This window comes from Acanthaster planci, linkage group LG02 (assembly GCF_054643075.1).
Source record: "Acanthaster planci isolate LZ-2023a linkage group LG02, COTS_SCS, whole genome shotgun sequence".
In the NCBI taxonomy this organism is placed as follows: Eukaryota; Metazoa; Echinodermata; class Asteroidea; order Valvatida; family Acanthasteridae; genus Acanthaster; species Acanthaster planci.
This window is the reverse complement of record NC_141778.1, coordinates 13,278,632-13,301,077: the sequence shown is the minus strand read 5'-3', so window position 1 is coordinate 13,301,077 and position 22,446 is coordinate 13,278,632. Positions and strand designations below refer to the sequence as shown.

Below are 22,446 nucleotides of genomic sequence, written 5' to 3'. Positions count from 1 at the left end.
AAGCACTTGACAGCTTAGAGCTCTACTTTGAAGAGATACTAGCTCAAGTGTGCTTGTCATATTTTCACACTTGGAACCAGGCATGTCAAGCTGCTTTTTTTCCTACATGAGGACAGCTGTGCTTTCACAACATAAACAGAAAATTTGCAGCATTTATTTTGAGATGCTCCCACGAGGCATGTAGTACAATCCTCACACCGACGTAAATGCCTTCACTTGCAGGTGTCCTAGGAGCACATTCTTAACATGCGTTGATTTTTTCGTTCATTCTTGTTCTCAAAGTTGTAACAAGCACACTTTGTTTCAAAAAAAAAAGAAAAAAAAAAGATTCTTGTTAATAAACACACTCTGTTGTCTGACTCTCTCCTTTTATCTACCTCGGTCAAACCAATTTTTTTTAGTATGGAATAATCCTTTAGAGAAAACGTTCTGGGTAGCACAATTATAGACTTAAGGCTCCGTTTGGGATGCAGTCTTACTGTGTTGGCGGTGACCTCTTCTTCTCCACTCCGACGTATATCTTCATGTCTGCAACCTTCCAACTATTGGCTGGAGTTGTGCTCTGATGTGGATAATGAAACCAAACCAAAGCTCATCACTCTGTGGCAATTTCATGACATTGGGCAGGAAAATATTGGTTCCACGAATGAATCTGTTGAAAACACTTCCAAAAGACTGCTCTTCAGATAAATCTTGCATTATCACAAGGACAGTACTTGTAAATAACAGCTCCTTACTGCGAGAAGATGATGTGGACTGCTTTACACCTTTACCTCTAAACCTACTTTTAAAAACATTGTGCATCTTTTTAAGAATTTTACAATTCTTTATGATTAAATTTACTTCACAAGATGAAATAAACTGAATGACCGTTTATTATAAGGAAAACTAACTGTGTACAAATGCCAATCGTGACGTGATACCAACAGGCAGAGAAAAACTAATAAAAAGACGACCCACAAGGCAGACTGATAGATTTCAAGACGTTCCAGCGACGACTTACCTTATCCTTGTAACATGTGATGACGTTATTCATCAGCTCAAATGAGTACTTCTTAAATGTTTTCTTACTTTCGCTGTACCTGACGATATCGGACAAGGTTGCCTGCTGCATGAACTGAAAAGAGATAACAAGTTGGAGTGCTGATCCACAGGTAACCCGTTCAAAAAAAATATCTATCCAATGACAGCTCATAAATATTAGCTGTCATTTGTTGTTTTCAGGGATAAGCTAGTTCCCTGCATCCATACCTATGTCATAGCTTTTAGATTTTGATGTTGGAAATGAGTCACCAGTTTCTTTAGCTTCTGTTGGTTACATCATACTTATCAGATCAAAATGAGGATGACACCAGCATCACCTCTACGACAAGTGATGCCATTTCAGTTGTTGGTAAGGTCACTGTTTTATTACCGGTTCTATCCGGTCCATCAGGTCATTGTGTTTGAGGCAAATGTAGTTGTCTGGCGCCATCTGTGCATTCCAAGCCAAAACTTGAGGAAGGACTCGCTCATAACCATGTATCAAACGCTCTGAAACCAAATGTAAGAAAACAAATCAAGTCAAAATCCCAAGAGTTTGCTGGTACATTACTGTTTTGGTCATTTATTTAATTTGTATGTTATTTTTTTAAACACATTTTCAGAGACATGATGTGATGTACAACCGCCCATCGGTATAATTCACACTGTGTACGGTATGGTCATTGTTTCGCTGACGACAAAGTTTTTCTCCAGTTCCACAGTTTGTGGACTATTTACCGAGTTCTCCTTTGGCGATGATCTCAAACAGTGCCCAAGTCCCATCATTTATCTCTTTCTGCTGATCCAGTGCCATTTTGATGATCTCTGCTGCCGTGTGATCCATGGAGATCTGCAGTAGGTAACAGTTCTGAGTGAGCTTGGCTCATCATATGTTTCAGTACAGCAACATTCTGGTTATCTCTACAGTCATTTGCAAAAGTTTAGGACCAAAAATACATAATGCATTAACCATAGGAAAAATCAAACTTAATTAATCATGGCAACTTATGTTATTTTCCATGCGTAATCTTAACCCTTGGTTGAACAAATGTTTGGCTTCATTTCACGATTTGAAATGTTTACCGTCTTATATTTTGTATGCCCTCCTCTGTTTGTGATGACTTTATAGACTGATTTTTTTATCCACGTTGCACTGCAGACAAAATGTCATACAAAACCGGCCTTCGCAAAAAAATTTCATTCAAATGGGCACATAGTACGACCCTTCTGTGGACTATACTAAACAACATGTTAAATGTTGGACCATGTAATGCTGGACCAGGAACACCAATATCAACACATTTCAAGGTGGTCTTAAATTTTGCAAAAGACTGTACAGCAGTTCCTGGGAGATCAACAGTCATGGGGTACATGGGAGCAGGTATTTATCACAGCAATGAAAAGTTGACTGAGTGTGGCCCACCTGACTTTAGAGTAAAAACGTGGGCTCTATACATGTACACGATGACATACTCCTTACTGTTCAAACAGTTGTGCTGAATTCATGAGTGGAATTGGAATAAGAAACTTCTGCCTTTCAACTCTTCATTCTTCCACTTTCTAGACTAACAGATTACATGTACATTCTCCCTATCAATTTCCTTTTTCAACATATTTGAAACCTTAAAAGGACCCTCATGTTCCCATGTGCACTCGGGGCAAATTCTGGTGAGAATAAGAAAACAAGATTCAAGTCTAGGATCCCAGAGTAATTGCCTCAATGACAACAGGAATTTGACTTGCCTTGATGTTGATACTGTTACCCAGATCTTTCTTGCCCAAGAAGATCTCCATCAATATCAACTGCTCTCCAATATTCTGGGGGGGTGGGAACACAACAGTCCGGTTAAAAATTGAGATAAACCTGTGAACACAAGCAGGTACATGTACTACTACAAAAGAGCTAGTTGTAGGCGGTTTTCAGGACAACGTCTTCATGAGTTTGAGTGGAACAGTGACGCAATGTAGTTCTTCCTTGCAATACAGAATTTCACATTGCTGTTGCTCCAGTACCAACCAATCAGCATGAAGGATTCAAATATACTTACATGTAGAAATAAATATGACATGGACAGCTAAAAGAAACACAGGCATAACACTACTATTACTACCCCTGACAACTGGGCCAGTAATTTAACCTGGATTTCTCTCATCATGGAGGGCATCAAAACAGACATCGTTCTGACTTTCATCCATTCCAAAATCTGACAGAGGTCCTGTATTGGCTTCAGAGGAAGTTTGCTGGCTGAGGGACACAGACTCTACTCTGCAGCCACACTCTTCCCACCACTGACCTCTGACGCCCGTGCCGCTTTGATCTTTGACAAGCCTTCTTGATACTTCAGTTCTTTCTCTCGCTCCTTGGCCATTTCCTCCTCTGACACCTGGTACAGCCAGTTGTAGTAGGTCAGGAGGTCTGCGATCACGGCTATCTCATACTCAGCGTGAATGTAGGAAGACTGCAGCAGGTCAAATAAGAATAGTTCCAACAGGAAATGTTTATGTCAATGTAGGGCTGAAAAGCTTGAAATCCAGGACAATTCTGAGAGATCACGCCTCTGCTCCATGTAATGGTTTCCTGAATTGAGTACATGGCGTTCTGAAAAGAACCTTAAGAACACGAAAAGAACACTATAAATGTGGATGAATGCTTAAGTTTCCTCATCGAGGTCAGATACTTACATCTGGAGAGGCCATTAGCGTTGGGCCAAAGATGGCAGCCAGGTTGCGGAAGTACATCTTATTGAAGTCACTGTGATCTGCCACGCTGCAAGGTGTTAAAAAGTATTGAGAATGTTTCAAACTTTGCATTGAGGGCAAAGTGAAATTCTTCTTGATAATAAATAACTTGAAACACCACTGTTAACTCACTCATGTCAATGAAAAGAAGAGTTGAAAAGTGAGCATTGTGGATGTAAATACAGGATGGACGTCCTTGTTAATACGTTTGACCTTGTGTGACATCACAGAGAAACAAGGCTACAGAAATGTGAGGGCGGATATTGCTACATGGATATGGCTGGGACGGATTCAGGAATGCTCAATTGTTGTGAGCCTGATTCACGAGAATAATGACAATAAACTGGTGTATTTAATGACAATTACTCTCAGATACTACATGCCTTGCTATAGAGGATTTTCAGTCTCATGATTTTTGACGGTCAGCGTCTAATCTACACAGATATGCTCGGAAACGCGCACGTCTTCGAAGTCTCTAAACATTCTTGTGCGCATGAAATTGCCGATAGAAATACCTAGATTCAAAAAAATGCATGTGCATCCATTCTGAAATGCCTTTGCCCGTCACGTTATTACTCCAAAGATTTAAGTGCATCGCTATATGTCAGCCCAGAGTGAGGCTGTTCCTAGCTAACAAAGCAATTCACACAGAAATCTAACCACCAAGACTAGTTTACTTTCCATCAAAACAATGTCAATCTCAGTGATAAAACGTCTTACTTCTTGAGATGTCCAATCAGCATCTTGAGAGTGTGGTAGTTGACGGGAGGTAGCTCACTGAGAAGATGCTGATACCACTGAAGCCGTATGGAATGATCTTGGTATGCTGAGAGATAAAAGTAGAGAAATCAGGGAAAGTAAGAGTTGAATAGCGTAATGGGATGGTGGACTTAAAAGAGTTCACAGTGGCAGAGCATACATTAAACAGTTGACATAACAGAATTAAAACATGAACAGGGAAATTATAAGGGATTCTCCAGTTCGTTGTAATTAGCAGCATGTGTTGAAACAAATTAAAATTTAGCCTGTCATGGGCAAATGCTGTATACAACAGTGTGCAGAAAGTTAGCAACTTTCTTTTCTTCAAGATCTTGCTGAAGCAATTCATCTGCTGTAAAGATTTATGAGAGAATGAAAAGAAGATTTAAAGGAGCAGAATTTGCAACAAGAAAAAGGGCCTGAAAATTATTAATCAAACTATTTAGTGAAGGAAAAGGACAAATAAATTGTGCCAACAAACGGCACTTCAACAGAAAAACTTTGGAACAATCTTATCATCAGCTTAAACAAGTCAGAAGCATTTTGAAAAAAGAGACAGTCTATCAAAAATTAAAACAACATTGACAAAAACCATTCTGTGGACTCACAAGCAACTTCTGTCCATTTTTTGTACAATCTGGATGTCAGCAGCGGATCCGGCAACTCACGGAAGAACTTCTTGAGTGCTCCTGTCACGTCGTGGACCGTGTATTCTTCCTTGAGACGAGCTGTGCGGGGATCCTCCGTGAATGAAGTCACAATCTTCCTGATGACGCTGCTAGTGCCGCTGAGACGATAGATGCCCTCCGTCATGATACCTGGAGAAACAGTTGGAAGTACCACAGTGAACGTAGAGATCAAATAAAACCCTTCCCAACGCTTGAGCCTCTCACAAATGGCTTTGTGTGCGCGCACACAGGGTATCTATATGTACATGCGTAAAATGTAAAGTGAAGACCCGAATGAGAAAAATCTCTTGCTAATTTACAAGATGACTTCACTTGATGATGCCCTTGTTTGGAACATTTTTTCATACAGGTAAAAATGACACAATGAGGTGAACTTCAGTCTATTTAATTTGAATGAACACAATAATCCGATTCAACTTGCTCTGGTCTAAAAATGCAGTCTTCATTGCTGTCTACGGCATTATCGAGGCTTTATGAATTATCTCTGACCCAGTAACAGTGAGAAAGTTGAAAAAACAAAGGGTTCTGATTATTTTTAAAAAACACTAAAACTTCCCATGCTAAAACAAACAGGCAAATAACAGAAATTCTTTCTCACCATCATGTGTTGCCACAAAGTTGATACACTGACTGACGATGATTGGTATGTTATCTCCAGTCAACAGCTGGTCTTCCAATGCCTGGCCACCTTGCTGTGTTTTCGAAGAAAAAACCCCACATGTCCAAGTCCTCTCACAATTTGTCATTTGTATACAGGAAATTTATAGCAGTCAGCTTTGTGTTCGTGATTTATGGTATTTTTAACAAAATTCACTCTCCTCCAAATGGGTGAACTTGCTTCATATTGAAACCTTACAGAGGGCAAAAACTGTACTCGTTCTGCTGTTATGCAGTTCATAAATTTGGAATTTCTTCATATTTCTTGCAAATCAGAAGAGGAATCTTGGAACATATATGCTGATTCCATATTTATGACATTTTGTTTTAGAATATGCTTATCTATCCACTGCACAAGTTTTGAAGGCTGTTGCTGTGAACTGTCACGGCATTACAACCATCACTAAATCCCGCAACTATAGTCAGTGGCATTTGACCTAGAAATGGTTGGGTCTGCCATCTCTCCTTACCGATGCTAGTCTATTGATGGCTTCATACCAACAGTCAGCAGCTTGTTTGGTTTCAGCACGCAAGTAGATATTCCTACAACAAAGCAAAAGTTTATACTACTTCCATTTCTTTCCTAAACTGAATTAAACCAATCTGTTGTGTATTTTGGATGTACAAAAATATGATATCTCAAATAATTTGGCAATATTATGACTTGTGATCTGGCTGACAAATTTAAAAAAGCTACTGCACTAAAAACACTTCAGCACTGTAACTAAATGCACAAGGTCTACCCCGCTGCACTTTCAAATACAAAGTATTCCCCTGGTTCAGCTCTCAACTAGACACTCTGCGAGTGGGAACTCAAGCCGACTTACTTTCCTGGGAGGACTATTGACAATGTGTGGGTGTAGTCTGTTGCACTGGTGCTGTCTGAATCTTGGCGACCTAGGGAGAGGCGACAAGAAACGATATTGTATCCAATCACACTTCTGACTTATTTTAATATACACAAGAGCGTTTGTATACCTCTTTCTATCAGAAATACAAGTATGGGTTTAATAATTAAAACTTCATCTTCCGTTGTTTTCAGCTTTGAAAAGAAAACCACAGCTTATACTTTTGTTACTTATACCAGAAACCAATGTCAAAGACAGCTGTAGACAATGTGAAAGCCAGACACAAATAAAAACAATCTTCAATATAGTTTCAGTGTCCTTGCCTAAAGGAATGTTGAAACTTCAAATAAACACTGCAGTGTACTTCCACGGCACCTGTATTTATACACAGACTTCCATTCTCATGCACATTTCATGACACTTTTTTTTCGAAGTACACAATGTGCTCATGCAACAGTTTGCCACATTCTCCTGGTAAATGATGCAATACGCATTCCAAGTTTCAACTGAATGTGCATAAAAGCGGTAGTGTAATGGCACAACAGCGATGCACTGTCTCATGACAGAATTGAGATGCCAGACCGACAATTTATTGTTATTCTACAGAGAATATTGTTCAATTAAGTATGGTACTATAGGTATTATAGCCTCAGCAAACTCTGAAAGCCTGTTAATGAGCCAATTTGCTATTCCACCAGCATGTGCCCAATCTGAAGCGTGTCCGAGGTCATCAGGAAAAGCAGCACGTGGGTGCAATTGTCTGCCCTATCGCCATTTAGCGTAGCCATATGCTTTCATCCCTAAAGAAACTGCCCTTTTGTCATGCCGGACTAGCTCACTGGAAAATACCAGCTCAGACTTCCAGCAGAGACTGTATACATGTATGTGTTAATGTGTTCAAATTAGAGTCAATTACTGCATACAATAGACTCACTAAGTGAGATAAGCTTTCTCAGATCAATCTCCTCCAACTGGTCATTGGTACTTGAGAAGGAGACCACCGACTTGCCCTTAAGAATGAACCACAACCTCTGCCAGTTGGTCTGAAAAAAGAAGAAGAAATTTTCCACCGGTGAATAAATGAAGTGGCAGAAATACAGTGTACCAATGATGTGGTGCATGGCAATTTTTACACTGAAGGGGAGCAGGGCATCTGAGCTGACAGCAACATTGAGGGAGTCAAAAACTTATGTCCAACATTTCTACTGCCAGTGATTGTCTTCTCATTTGTGCCAGTAAGTCCAATAGACAAAGGCTGTTGCTTATGTTACAAGAAACAAATGAGGCCTTTCCAAGTGAAAGTTTTCGAACCATAGACTTTTTTCATGGGGCCGGCCATATTGAATTTGAAAGCGATGTTAACTCTACATTTTTGAATGTTGAGAGTACAAATGAAGCAATAAAATGGAATTTCATGACAAACTTGCACCTGTCTACTCTGATGAATAATTCCAAATTCATGATTGAACACATAGAATTGTACCTTGCCAGATTCTAAAAATTATTGAAAGGGAGGCTTGGAATGCACAGAAGTATAAAACAGTCTGGTGACATCCTAATCGACAGTTTGCAATATATACAACAGATTTGGGGGATGAGATAAAAAAATGGCCTCCACGTGAATAGGGTCTAGAATGGACCAGTGGGGGGGGAGAAACCACACCCCCCCCACAAGGAACCAGAGATGTTGTTTTCTTTTTGAAAATAATGAAAGGCCATTTATTTGGTCCATCACGTATTTCCTTTCCCATCCCTCTAGAAGTGTGTTGAAAGCACCAAAATGTAGCCCTAACTCTCAGATAGGCCACATGCACAAAAAATTTCAAAAACCTTATTTTGGTTCTGGATGCATTCTTGGACATAAGGTTGAGAGATTGCTCCAGACACCACGACACATCTTATACACTAGTGCCAGATGCTATTAATGCAGTAGCGCCACATCACATGCACGTTGAATGTATCCTTAAACTAGAGGCACACTGATCAAAGGGGCATTGAATGCATGTGAATAAGCGGCACATGAGTGTGGTGCTACGTAATGCCTCCTCAATCAAGGAACAAGATTTGTTTAGACACAAGTTCACCTTGTGGCCACGTTCATTCTAGACCAATCCAAGACAAGACATAACAACTAGGAAACATAGCCTACCGCTGCTGCCCCTTCCTTCTTGTGCAGGAACCCTGCCTGCTCAAAATCCTGCCAAAATAAAAGTCCGTCCAAAAATTCATGTGTTTATTCTTGGAAAGTATGGTATCTAACCACTACCACACTGCAAACGAAATCGCTATGGTATACATTCCAAGAGGTGGCTTGATATGAAAAGAAATTTAAAACTTCCAAGGTTTGGTTGATGATCAGAAAGGTGTGAAATTTCTTGTTTAAGCTTGGTTTTATTGTATGAAAAAAAAAAGATATATAACAACGTCAGCAGAACACTATAGAACAAAATAACTGTGCCATACATACATGTACATTGGAGTGTTTTTGTTAAATTATAAAAAGGTAATCAGTGACTTCAACAGAGTTTGTAATAACAAATGTTGTCTGGGTGAAACTGAAAACCACACAAACCACAAAGCTAGAGGATAAAAGTGTGAATTTCTCAGTGAAACAACGGCGTACTGTGTGTGTAATCTGCATATCTACGACTGTCCAGAAAACAATTAGAAAGAAGCTTGTTGAAGGGGAACTTGAGTAGGAGCGTGTTTTGAAACTGACAAGAACGTGTACAGGGAAATGTTGCCTACCTCAAGACATCCCCACATGCATTCTAGTGAGTGAATCTGAAATGAAAGAGAAAGCAAAACATTGTAAACAATATGCAATAAGCATGAAAAAAATTAGTGCAAAGATTGCATGCGGTTCTGTGCATGTCACACATGAAACTGCGAATGCTGTGGGAATACTCTTCTGGGCTGAAATTGCTCGAACCCTATGAGATATGGGTTCCTGGTTGGTAGCAATGTACCTTTGGATTTCCCCCCAAAACCACTATCCCTTTGGCTAAAAATTTTTAATCAGGAAATTTAATATTATTACATTTGAAGAAATGCAAGTGGGTAATTCCAGAAACTAGGGGTCCATTTTTTTCATGTCCCTGTCACATCTGACATGATTTTGTAAGTTCAGAACACATTTTCTAATTTCCAAGAGTGATGAATCAATGCAAATTACCTGCCCAATAAATAGTAATAGTTTGAAAATAATTCTGGTGATATTTCCATGTCAAATAAGAAAGGTCAGATGTAACAGGGACACAAACATTTCACACTTTTGGACCCGAATTTGTGGAATTACCCAAATATGCTTCAGTGGAATATTTACAGTGCTGTTTTGTAGACATCTGTTGACTGAATACTATACATGTGCAGTTTGTCCAACAAGTAACCAATGTTTCCGCACCAAGATTTGGCCTTCAGGACTCAAGCACGTACCGCACATGTGCGGTCATTATTGCTTGCAACGGATAAACATCATCATCACCATCCTTTAAGTATGGTCATTAGATTTTGGTATATGAGGCTACTGTGGGTGCCTGAATGGTCCTCCATTAATCAAACTTTGGAAGTGACTGTAACTGTGAAAGCGCCTTTTCTAAGATGGCTGAATTGAGTCATATGATCACCTTGGCCAGTGCAATCATCCATTCTTTTCTGTCTTCCTCTGTTTCAGCTGAAAGGAGGTATGTCCGTCCCGGTGAAGTGTAGATCTCAAAACAGAACTTGTGTCTGGAGACAGAAATACAACAGTTGATACAACACATACCTAACAAGCAAGACTACAGACAATGATGAGAACGTTTGATAGGTGATGGCAGTACACCTGTTGAACTGTAATTACTGCTAAATACTTACTCCTGTCATAGCCAACAACAGTCTGTGTCTGAATCTGTTAAACAACAATTTATCCTACTTGTCTGAGAAAAAAAGGACATGTCAAATCAAACTGTGAATAACAAACAAACCATGGAGTCATAAATCTTTAACAGGATCAATCATAATACAGACCTACTGCTAAAGCAATGGTGTGTTCCAATTTAGAGAAAGAATACAACATTCTGCAGATGTAACCATGATAACCACAATAACCATGATAAACATGATAACCATGAAAACCATGATAAACATGACGACCACAATAACCGTGACATACATGTACTGCACTATAAATCCTAATGATGTCTGAACACGTTTTCATCCTCTGTACCCATTTCCATTGAAGGCACACTATAAAATTAATTTAACTACAAACAAAAGAACAATTTCCAAATTTTTCTCACCCTTGTCTTGGTTCTGTGACTGCAATTAGTATCATTTCAATTCCCTCTATTGTGTTCTTGGCTGGCTGGCTCTGTGAATCAAATTGAGGTGTCTGGTGAACACAAATGGAAAAACTGCACCGGCCATTTCTCAACCAAAGTTGCAGAAATGGAATGATGAGACTTTGGAAGCAGTTGACTGGATGAATATTTGATTTCGCTGTGAATCACTAAACAAGCACTTTGTTTTGAACAGGGTTAAGCTGAACCCTCCTCAATATTCTGAATTCATGTATATGCATAGACGTGTGCCCTGCCTTTGAGGTCAGCTGTTTCAATATCTGACTTTTCAGAATGGTTTCAACTCTGACCTCGGTTCAGTGAACCACTAAAATTTGGTAACCATCAAGTATTGTTTCAGGAAACCTTCCTCAATCCTTCTGTGCAGTGGAGAAAATTACACAATCTTTGTATTCCTGAACTGTAGAAAAGGGACAACAAGCCCCATGTAAAACAGCTGTGACTGGACTTTATTATTAAGAATCTTGCAAAATCCTTCAAAACCTCTTCCTGAGATTTAAAGGATTTGGGAATAACAAGGTCAAGTGCTACATGAGTATCAAAATCAACTACATGTACTAAGACTTTAAAGTTTCATGACTTTTGCATGCCAATAAAGTAGGGATAAAACAAACAATTTACAGGTGACCTTTGCCCTTTAATCTGTCAACAAAATACACGTACACGGAGACAAAAGAAACAACCAAACCTTCTCTTCAAAGTAACTGAATATGCCGTGCTCCAGGGTGCAGAATCGCTTGAGAAATTCTGTTGGAAACAAAAATTGAATGGTAATTTCCAAACAAAAGAACACTGTTTATCAAAATTTGCTTGAACACCAACTCAGACAACCAAAACATTTAAGAAGCAAAACTCTTGCCTTTCTTGTTATTTCCAGTCTTGTGCAGGTAGCCTGACTTCTTGATGAATTCTTGTTTACTCTCTCGAGCCATGTGCCGCACGGTGGATAATTTCTTCTCTCCTTGTTCTGAGGTTCCGGACGCAGCATCATTCTTCCCAGGAACAATTTCTGAACCAACAGCAATAGCAGCAATCAAATCAAGATAAGCAGACACTGGCTTTATCCCCGACCATTTGGTAGAGCATAACTAGGGTCTAAAGCAACAGCTCATATCCCGCTTCTGCAAATTTTTGCTTTTCAAAAAAAACCAGTTACAAGAAGATGTAACCTGATTGTTACAACTAGGTTTGCATAACATTGGTTTAGTGTAAAATATAAATATCACATGAAAAGAAGCAAGACTTACTTATGCCAACATTCTGATTCAGGAATTCCTGTAAAATGGAGAATATTTCCAATTAAGCATTAAGACTCCAAAGAGATAAAAGCATATAAAAGTGACTCTTCAAAAACAAAGATTCAAAAATTAACACGATTCTGATGATTTTAAGCTTTTACTGTTGACCCTTGTAAAACACAGACTGCCCAACTAGATTAGACAATTTCATACAAGCTTTCTTTATTTTAACATTACGCATAAAACAAAGGAAATCCAATGGCTTAAAAGTACAGATACAAGCATCTTCTATCGTACTTACTGCAACAACTGGGAAGTTACATTCTTTCGCTACATCACAAGCTGTGACACAAAAAAAAATAAAAACAATTACTTTCACAGTTTTAGGCAGATATGTCACAAAACCTGATATGTGTGCAAGCTTTATTCCAGAATTTCCATTTACACAGAAATGACAGATCACAGATGCTTTTTCACCTGATTTTAACAAGTTCCCTTAAAGTGCTTTTGGGCTCAGGTTACTCTGTCATTTTCCTGGATTTTGTCATTTAGAAGTTTTTATTGAGGAAGGCACAAGACTTTGCTTGAGGTTCGTGGGATTGTAAGATGGGTAATTCCAGAATTGAGGGTCCAAAAGTGTGACGTTTTTGTGTCCCTGTTACATGATGTAACAGGGATGTTACATCTGACCCTTGTTATTTGACAAGGAAATATCACTGGAATTGATTTCAAACTATTAGATTTGTAAATGAGTAAATAGACTTGCAGATGGGTAAATTTGCACTAATTCATCACCCCATGGAAACTAGAAAATGTGTTTTGAACTTAAAACTCTTATGTCAGATGTGACAGGGACATGAAAAAAAAATGGACCCCTAATTTCTGGAATTACCCAGATCCCATATTGTCATGGGCATAGTAAGTCACAAAAGTAAATGCTGTTCTGCAAAAATTGTAGTTTTTAAATTTTCAGGATGAGACTCCCCTTGGCTGATGACTTTGAGCCAAGATGGACGATGTTCTTACCTGTCTTGCCATCTTCCCTCGTGTAAGACACCTGCAGACAAATAGGACGCATGGTGACTTAATCTCCAAATTATAAATTGCTAAATGAAGTATGTCTGCCTGGACTCCACAACTCTAAAACAGTAGCAACAATTGTTAAATTGAGACAATGATGTATGAACTTATGAACTTCCCCTCGTTGAGCGATAAGATGGTCATGGACATTGGGCATTATGTCACTACGGTCAGTCAAGACCTGAATGGATGACTGTCTTGCCACAGGATGAACAAAGACAATATGTCCATTTTCAAATCTTCATTTGTTGTTGTTCATTCAAGTCTGATAAATGCAACCTAACATAACAGAAATGTGCAGAAAGGTTGCTCGTTTGGCTCTCCCCTAGCTATTCAAACTGCGGTGAACCTTGCTCAAATCCCTCCTGATTCACCATGTGGGTTAACTGATCAGTCTTCAGTTAAAACTGAAGAATTAGCTCTATGTTATTCCTACCAAGTCAAAATGTGGAAACATTCCCTCGTTTCTGACTCATTTTGTTTTCCTTTCAAATCCAAACATGAAATGGTCCTTTATTTCCTACTCTCATCAAAAGATTCTCAACTCATTATGGGCCATTAGTTCTTCCCCATGAGTTTGTAAATTAACTGTCTGTGAAATCCTTGGACAGATCCTTTCAGTGGTGTTCATTTTCTGACACACTGACTTCCACCATAAAAATATTAATACATTTTTATAATTAAAGAATACATTTTCATGAGGACTTTAATTGAGAAAACCCTCAATAAGTACGGTATCAAACACATTAAAACTGAGACAATACTGCCATCTAGATATATTTCTCCATTGATAATTACCGTCATAAAAAGTAACTGCATTTACTTGTACATTTTTGAATGCAGAACTGAGTACATTTGTTAAGTCAACCATGAAAATAGAATACGACTCTGTGAAAAAAAAAATCATACGTGTATCCTAATTTGGCACTGTGCCACAAACCACAGGAAATGGGACTTCCTGTACAAAAAGACATGTGGAAGAGTCTACTTTGATAACACACAGACAAAAGAAATTTCTCCCAAAATATATCAAGGCTGCTTCACTTCACTGAACTGAAAGTCCTGTGTGGAGTTTCATGTGTCAACACCCAGACATATGTATTGATATGTCAAGACAAAGGCTGTTGTATTTACTGTGACTTGCTGTAGGCGGCTAGCTTTAGCACTCTAGTGCCCAGTTCTCAGTTCATTGTTCCATTCGCTACACCTGTTGAGGACCGAACCAAAAGGATGACCGTTCATGTGTAATATTCCTGGAGAAAACTACTTACATTTGCTCCGGAGAAAACCAGCTGAACGCATTCCTCCAGATTGCCCAAAGAGGCCGCTTTTAATAGAGTCTATGCAAAGGAGAAGGAACATTCCTAAATTAAATGGTTAAATAATCAATTCTGATTGGCAGTGAACTGCTCATGTGATTATAATTAAAACCTGTGATAAAAGAAGCTCCTTTTGCTCTGATATTTAACACAGGGATGCATTTGCTCTTCAAAATAGATATCTACCATGTCATTATGGAACAAACAAGGACAACGTCATGCTGACCTTGGGGAATTCCTTCAGAAAGAAAAATATGATAAAAATAGCAAGGCGTTACAAATAGACTTATGTCATCCTAAACAGAACTAATTACTTTAAAACTACACCTCTGCAACTTAAAAGAAGTAATGGTACTGAAAAAGACAAAGGTAAAAGTTTCAATTCCACATGTACCTCATTTGAAACATGGAACCAGTTCTTACATACATAATTATTACTTACCCTATTCATGTTTTTATCTGTTATCAGCCTTGGCTTGCAGTATTTTCTATCTCGGTACTTGCCAACAATGTACACTTTCCTCCTTTCTCTGCAATGAAATGGATATTCATCTTTTTGAGCAGCTGAATATCAGACAAAAAGTGTTCCAAACGGTACCTTTTTGCTAATGTAAAAAAAAAATTAAGTACGAAATATTGAAACCCCACGACAAAATAGGCATGCTAGGGTAAAATTTTCTTTTGTTAGGAAATTGGATTGTTGTAAAATTCCTTTTCCACAACCCACAGGAATCCACTTACAATGTATCATCAGGTACAGCTTTCTCATCCTCATTGAGATGGGCTTCCCAGAAGGCATTGGACCTGTCGTTGCCAAGGTCCATAATAAGTTGAACAAGTGCTGGTGTCCACACTTTGGTGTCCATCTTCAGGGATCGAACTTTGGACAAATGCACCCCAAGTTCCCTGTGCAGGCCTAGATGAGGGAATAAATGGAAACGTTTTGTTGATCACCTTTCCCCATAGTTTAAATCAACAAACTGTGAAGTAGATCGGGCTTAACAAGTGTGTTGGGCTGAAAGTTCCATATTTGCACACTGAGAGTAGTGATATATGTTGAATGAATGGGACCCGTGCTGGACCAAGAGAGGGCACAATTTTTGTAGAATCAGAGGCTCTGTTGGTAGTAAATGTGCTTTGCTGGTTCACAAACGACTATAAGACACAAGCACTGCAGTGGCATCGTTACAACGCTACCAACAAAATGCACACATCTGACCTGCGTGGTTCTTTTCAACTGATGAGGGGGTGTTTCTGCTCGGGGCAGTTTACAGTGAATCTTTCACATCCTGTACTTCTTTGATGCAGTGACTATAAAGTACAGTATCTTTTCTGACATCCAGACCATTCTTCTCCTGCAGGTTTGTTTCTGACCATGACACAAAGTCCACCGCAGAAATTTCCACTATAACATAGATGACTAAAGAATCTCTTGGGAAGAAAATGTTGAGGAAGCTCAGAAAATTGGGACTGACCAATGAATGCTCTATCTACATGTGTGTCCTGGTATGGGTGGGGTCCAAAGTAAGGCTAACAGGTGTCAAAAGCCAAGAAAAGAACTATTAAGCCAAAAAGAGGGCCAAATAAGAACCTTCCACATTATTGACTTAGCTCACCTGAACAGTTCTTGCATACACAGATGCCTAAGTTGATGCTGGCCCAGTCTGGATCTGTCAAAAGAACAAATAAATGCTCATGAAACAGAACATGTTGCACAAACTTCATGTGACAACTGTTTGAAGAGTGAAGTGATTTGGACACTGCATGGCAATATTTACTGAAGATTTGACCAGAGTGGGAAATCAGTTTAGAAACAGTCATGTCAGCAATAGCAAACAAGGAATTTGGATTGTTAACCCATGGCGTGTGCACACAGATACTGTGGGGAACATGGGTACCCAAGTGAAGTAAAACACATTACAATGGGTACCTTTAAAAAAGTGACCCCAAATTTCAAAGAAAAAACGAAAAAGCAAACAAGAAACACACATTCAAATTGCCAATGCTGTTTCGACCCAAAAACTTGAAATGAAAGCTGTTTTAGTATTCCGTGTACAAATGAAATCTGACTTTCATTTTAAAATTTCCTCTCAAAAATGGTGTTTACTCATCTTAAAAGATGCACATTTTAACACTGGATCAAAATGTTATCAGGTGGGTACCCGTTTCCCAAGCAAAGCTCTAATGTTGAGTGGATCTGCCCAGTTATAATAAGTAGGACAATGAAATAAGCTCAAGGTTCTTCTGAAGTAAGCACGCACAAGTAAACTAAGAAACACTGGTGTTCCACAGTTGAAGTACCTGACACTGTCAACCGAGGTCAGTGAATTTAGGATGTATTTCTAATTCGAGCAAGTGGTATTCTTTCACAAAGAAGCACTCCAACGTTGCCCACAGTGGCAACCACACTATTAATTCCACAGAAATGGAATGATCTAGTTTGACTAACCTTTCATCCTGCAATCTGCACAGTACTTGTTGGAAGGATTCTGATACATTTGTTCCAAGATCTACAATGACCAGAATCAATATCAAGTCTCATAACAACATCAATTCATTTCTGGCAATGTGCATGTTTTTTTTAAAGTAGTGACTATCTATACAGCCAAAAGAGGGTGAAGGTCTATGTTAATTGGGAAAAGTAAAAAAACAAAAATTGCAATAATTTATGCACCAAATGATGTGTACTGAATCAATTCTGGAATCAATAGGCACAAAACATGTACATGTACATAGTTTACCAACACACTAACATTATTTCAAGGAGGGGCAATACATAAATAAAATCCCAAATATATAGGGGAAGATATATCCCAGGTTGGATGACATCATCATTACATTACGACTAACGTCCAGGGTATAAAGGATTCCTAAGATAGTCAAAGATTTTACAACAATTTCTTTTTCACATTTTTACCTGAGGTAGTTGAAATCTTGTTCACATGTTCTTCATGTCCAGCATTATCCACTTGCGAGGTTTACAGTGACTAAACATGGGCAACATATTTGTAGGAAATAAATCACACATCCACAATTCTGTCCTTGTCATCCCGCATGAACTGCACGTGAAGACTTAACCATGTGCACGCATGCATGAGCGAAATGTATAGCAACTGATATTCTCCTATGTGGTAGGGCTGTAGGCATGCACGAACATACTCGTCTTACGTGCCACAGGGCCGCATGAACATACAGTGGGTCGGGCGTATGACGATCAGGTAACTTCACGGTTTCGGGTCCTCACTTTTCTAAATTGTACCTCAGTGTGGAACAATGTCCTTGACTTCGGTAATTTGCGGTAATTGTCAAATGACCACTTTTGAAAAAGTGCAGAGGGGCTACTAGAAATTTTCTGTGAAAAGTTTGTCAAGTCCCAGGACAGCAATCACGTTTGCCAAACAAGCTAAAAACATTTCCATTTCACAAAACAGCAGTTATTAACTGGATGTGTTGCGGTTTTAGCTTGTAAGGCACACAGTACGCCATTGTCTGACATAACTGTTTCGATTGTCTCCTCCATGTCACAAATATGATGGCACGAGTGCCAAATAGTTAATTAAATCCAGGGCTATAAAAGTACATGGAACCGTGTGTCATGTATGACGAGCACGTTCGTGCAAGCCTACAGCCCTACCACGCATGCGTAGGGGAGTAACAAATGCTATGCCTTTTGCACATGCGCGCACACAAATGTTAAGTCTTCACAGGCAGTTTGTCTGGGATGACGACGACAGAAGTGTGGAGTTGTGATGTATTTTCTATGAATATGTTGTCCATATTTACTAATTTGAAACCTAGCAATTGGATAATGCTGGTCATGAGGAACTTGTGAATGAGATTTCAACTACCTCTGCCTGGTAAAAATGTGAAAAAAAAATTGTTGTAAAATCTGTAACAATCTTGGGATGCCTTTACATCGTAGACGTTAGTTGTAATGTAATGAAGACGTCGTCCAAACCTGGGCTAGGGAAAATCATGCATGAAGGCATGGTGAACTTACATAAGCCAATTAAATGGAAGAAAAGTATCATGGGGAAAGCACATATCACAAGTATAAGCCAGTACAGTGGACACATTCCAAATCCCTGAAGAAGTGAATTGATTTTCTGCAAAATGTATGCGGTTTTTACAGAAAGAGGTCTGAGGTGTGGCTCGGATGACACCAAGGGGTGGGGGGTGGAAACATTGGAGGAGGGGGTCTGGGAGGAAGACCCTCACCGAGTGATCTGATAATCCTTCTTCAATAGCGTCCTTCATGGCTACCATCCAATCCTTCACATCTTGAGGATTCTCCAGGGTCAGTCTGTTGGGTCAATGGTCAGTAAATACCTTACAAAGTATGAGTGTGAGATAGACAAGGCTTACTGAAAAATAATAAGAATGGTATTCAAGAGTTGGAGGCCGTCATCACACTTGGACCATTTTTTCTTTATTCAATTGACAATTCAGTTCCTCCTGAAAAGAAAACGAAAATTTTTATAACTGATGATTTGACTTAAGACCTAGATCTAATAATTCCAGTAATTAAAAGAAGGTATACCTGACCTACATGTACATGTACCAATCATTACAACTTCAGCAAAATGAATTTGATTCAAAAGGAAATGTCTATGTGAAATGTTGAATACAGCACTCCTTCTCAACACAACATTTGTAAAAAATGAAGCAGCCATGCTGACGTCCAACTTTTTGCAACGTTGCAATTTTTTGTTTAAGAACAGCCTGATGTCAACCAAGCAGCTAGTGGACATGTTAATAATAAATGTGATAGCAATCTAAACAATCTTGTGATGCAACCAAATAAAATGAGCCACAAGTTGCCTAACCAAAGGATGGTGTCATCGTCAAGCAAAACTACTAGATTAAAGTGGTTAGGAGAGGACCGGCCCCCAAAGTCATCTCGGCTTTTCAGTAGCCGAGTGTTCTTACTAGCTACTTACATGTATATCTTGCCAGGAGTAGCTAACTGTAGCTTGTTTTTGGGAAGTTCCTTGACCGAGGCCAGCTTCATCTGGATGTCCAAAATGGCCACGGCTGACTCAAAGTCCTGGTCAAATTAAACCAAATAATCAAAGAATACAAATCATGGTGAGTTTCGTCAGGTTGAACACCTACTCAAGCAGATGTAAAGTCTCAGAGTATTTTGAACAGGTGGATATACTTAATACTAAAGCAGGAATAATTCTTATACCATCAGTAAAGGTACACTACCATTGCGGTGTTGTACATGAACAATCTCTCTCCTTTAACTGCCAGGAATCTGTTAAAAGAAAAACAAACATCCTAAAATGTGGAACTTGAACTATTGACAAAAATACACATTTCATCAGTCTATTTTGTGAAGAGGATGTGTCAGTCAGTGCACATGCATGTGTGTGTGTATTCACGCCAGGCATTTGTGACTTCAATTCTGAGAGCAACCACATGCAAAATTACCAGTTCTCATCAAAAATATTCCTTCTACAGTTGATCCCCAAAAGTCTTTTAGCCGCATACTTACATTCTTGTCAATACATTTCGATGAAACTAACTTGTCTCGGAATTACTGATGGAACAATTTAGAATACATCCCTAATGTCCTCACTGACAAGAAGCTTGTGAATGACATAAAACCCTTTCCTTCTTTTAAATTTAATCTGTCATATTTTACTTTTGCCAGGAACTAAGCCATATCGTCTGCTGAATGACTCGTAACTAATCCTCTGAAATCTTTCCATTTTAGGTCTGTATTGTTTTGAAAAATTACTTCACTGTACCTTTTTTGGTGGTACCCCTCAATTTTCACATAGCCCTGTAGAAAGACCAATACATCAAACACTGAACTTAGCAAATGAAAATATTTCCAGGAAAATCTAATGACAGTTCCATGAAAAAAAACCCTGTAGAGGTGTAATGTTGTAAAATGAGGGCAATTTGGTAGGACACATTGATGTTTTCAACCAACATGACCAACGCTTGGCTAAGTTGCTGTCTTCATCAATCTCATTATTAGACAGTTACATTTGCTACATACATGTACAGTGTTCTCCAGCAGGGGTTTTAGCGGGATGGGCTGCTCTGCCAAAATTTTAGACCGTCCTGCTATTTCTTCTATTGGATTTTCCCTATTCTCCACCGTCTTCACAGTTTATGTAAATGCAAAGAAATTTACCGCACTTTATGGAGTGAACATGAGTTTCGAAGCATTATTCAGCACAACAGCATAGCACTTTGCATCAATTGTGATCAAAGCCAGATGCAGTATATTACGTAATCACAAAATTCTGGACTAGTTCTAATCTCCAGATCATAGCATTTTCATTTTGTCACCTCAAGAACAAATACCTCAGATGCATTTTTTTCTTGGCAAATACAGCCAATTTCCTACATGTAATTCCGAATTTTTTCCCAGATCCAGATCCGTTGAAATAAAACTTCTTTCCTTCTGCTTCTTAAACTACTCCTTTTGTGTTCTACATTCTCAAACAAGTTCAGTTAAAAAGGTAAAACTTAAGAAACTTGTAGAAATTTTGTTTTCAGAAGACGTCTAGAAAGGGACTATTTTCTGCCAGCTAAATTTCCATTTCAAACTTAGACATTTCTGAATTGTCAAAAATCATGTCCAAAAATTACAGGGTGATACTGGTAGGTCATTGTGTACGTGTGATTTCAAAAACTTTTTTCTTACTTGACAGTGCTATACACTACTGCATCTAATGTATGTTTGATCAAAATGATTTTTGGAGTTTACTTTTTTTAATGAATTGGCCTATTTTTCCTAGTTGTGGATTACACCATAAGTGCACGCATGTATGTTGCGAACTCAACTGCGTGGGCCCAGCAGAAACGTAAATGTATGTGACGTAATGGGTCCGTCAACTGTGCAGCATGGGGGATAGTCGCTGATTGCTTGCAGTACAGCTAAAAACTGGGGTTTCACTTTTTAATTCACTGAAATTCTTATTTATGAACTGATTTTCTCAAAATCACGAAATTCTTAAATTAGAAAATCAGCTTGCTACAGTGGCTCTGGCTGAAAATGGATATTTTGCATGGCTACTTATTATACGAGAAAAAAAATGTCGCTATTCGGAACTGGTTAAACCGATTCAGAACTACATGCAGAAAGTGTTGTCACTTTTGACGATCCCATAAGTCCAAATTAAAAGCTTAGATTTTGAAAGTAATTTTGTAGTTTTTTCAATGCCCAAGGTGGACCATGCACTGATCATATTTCGCCAGAATTATAGGATTTTGTTGCTGGAATCTGACTATGGAGTTATTTTTGTTATCTGGAATTAGGGAAGCGACTGTACATCATCTACTTGCGCTGTGCCCACGTACGTACATGTACATATGACCCCCGAACCATCTGCTCCATGACGAGTTCCGATCAGTAAAAAGAAGAATATGCCCCAGAAAACAAAAATCAACAATCTTGCCTTCATTTCAAATTATTACCACTAGCAATTTGATTCAAGGAGTCAGAAGAAAGTGCCCATGAAATACCTCCTATTGCACCACAGAACATCTAGAATCCAAAATTTCCTGGGGCCCTTGAGCGGACCCCGGACTGTAATGGCTATAATTTCAGGCTTTGGAGAACACTGCTTGTATTTCTAGACCAAGTTAGGCTTGAATAAATTTGATCAGTAAAGGCCTCATGAAGGCTATATGCTGTGCTACTGTCATGCCAAACACAAATAATTCAATTTTGAAAAGTTTGGCAAACTGAATTTGGCACAGCAAGTCCCTTAGCTCGACAAAGTATGCCA

The 22,446-nt window shown here is 38.8% G+C and overlaps 1 protein-coding gene across 7 annotated transcripts in view; it reads right to left on the bottom strand.

The window, feature by feature from the left end:
- Positions 1 to 22,446, bottom strand: part of LOC110973156 (uncharacterized) — a 54,529-nt gene that overhangs the window by 9,984 nt on the left and 22,099 nt on the right. For all 7 annotated transcript variants that reach the window (XM_022223731.2, XM_087132479.1, XM_022223734.2 and 4 more), the window contains 31 exons: positions 20,449 to 20,483; positions 19,904 to 19,952; positions 19,633 to 19,739; positions 18,911 to 18,995; positions 17,142 to 17,202; positions 16,309 to 16,362; positions 15,434 to 15,608; positions 15,135 to 15,222; positions 14,645 to 14,713; positions 13,320 to 13,350; positions 12,595 to 12,635; positions 12,303 to 12,330; positions 11,915 to 12,064; positions 11,744 to 11,802; positions 10,996 to 11,066; positions 10,342 to 10,444; positions 9,464 to 9,499; positions 8,865 to 8,912; positions 7,650 to 7,758; positions 6,695 to 6,764; positions 6,338 to 6,410; positions 5,809 to 5,902; positions 5,130 to 5,339; positions 4,483 to 4,588; positions 3,706 to 3,790; positions 3,318 to 3,482; positions 2,767 to 2,841; positions 1,762 to 1,873; positions 1,415 to 1,533; positions 1,004 to 1,117; positions 480 to 562 (listed from right to left, as the gene is read on the bottom strand). In XM_022223731.2, the coding sequence (XP_022079423.2) occupies positions 480 to 562; positions 1,004 to 1,117; positions 1,415 to 1,533; positions 1,762 to 1,873; positions 2,767 to 2,841; positions 3,318 to 3,482; positions 3,706 to 3,790; positions 4,483 to 4,588; positions 5,130 to 5,339; positions 5,809 to 5,902; positions 6,338 to 6,410; positions 6,695 to 6,764; positions 7,650 to 7,758; positions 8,865 to 8,912; positions 9,464 to 9,499; positions 10,342 to 10,444; positions 10,996 to 11,066; positions 11,744 to 11,802; positions 11,915 to 12,064; positions 12,303 to 12,330; positions 12,595 to 12,635; positions 13,320 to 13,350; positions 14,645 to 14,713; positions 15,135 to 15,222; positions 15,434 to 15,608; positions 16,309 to 16,362; positions 17,142 to 17,202; positions 18,911 to 18,995; positions 19,633 to 19,739; positions 19,904 to 19,952; positions 20,449 to 20,483 (2,705 nt within the window). The remainder of the gene's footprint in view (positions 1 to 479; positions 563 to 1,003; positions 1,118 to 1,414; positions 1,534 to 1,761; positions 1,874 to 2,766; positions 2,842 to 3,317; positions 3,483 to 3,705; positions 3,791 to 4,482; positions 4,589 to 5,129; positions 5,340 to 5,808; positions 5,903 to 6,337; positions 6,411 to 6,694; positions 6,765 to 7,649; positions 7,759 to 8,864; positions 8,913 to 9,463; positions 9,500 to 10,341; positions 10,445 to 10,995; positions 11,067 to 11,743; positions 11,803 to 11,914; positions 12,065 to 12,302; positions 12,331 to 12,594; positions 12,636 to 13,319; positions 13,351 to 14,644; positions 14,714 to 15,134; positions 15,223 to 15,433; positions 15,609 to 16,308; positions 16,363 to 17,141; positions 17,203 to 18,910; positions 18,996 to 19,632; positions 19,740 to 19,903; positions 19,953 to 20,448; positions 20,484 to 22,446) is intronic.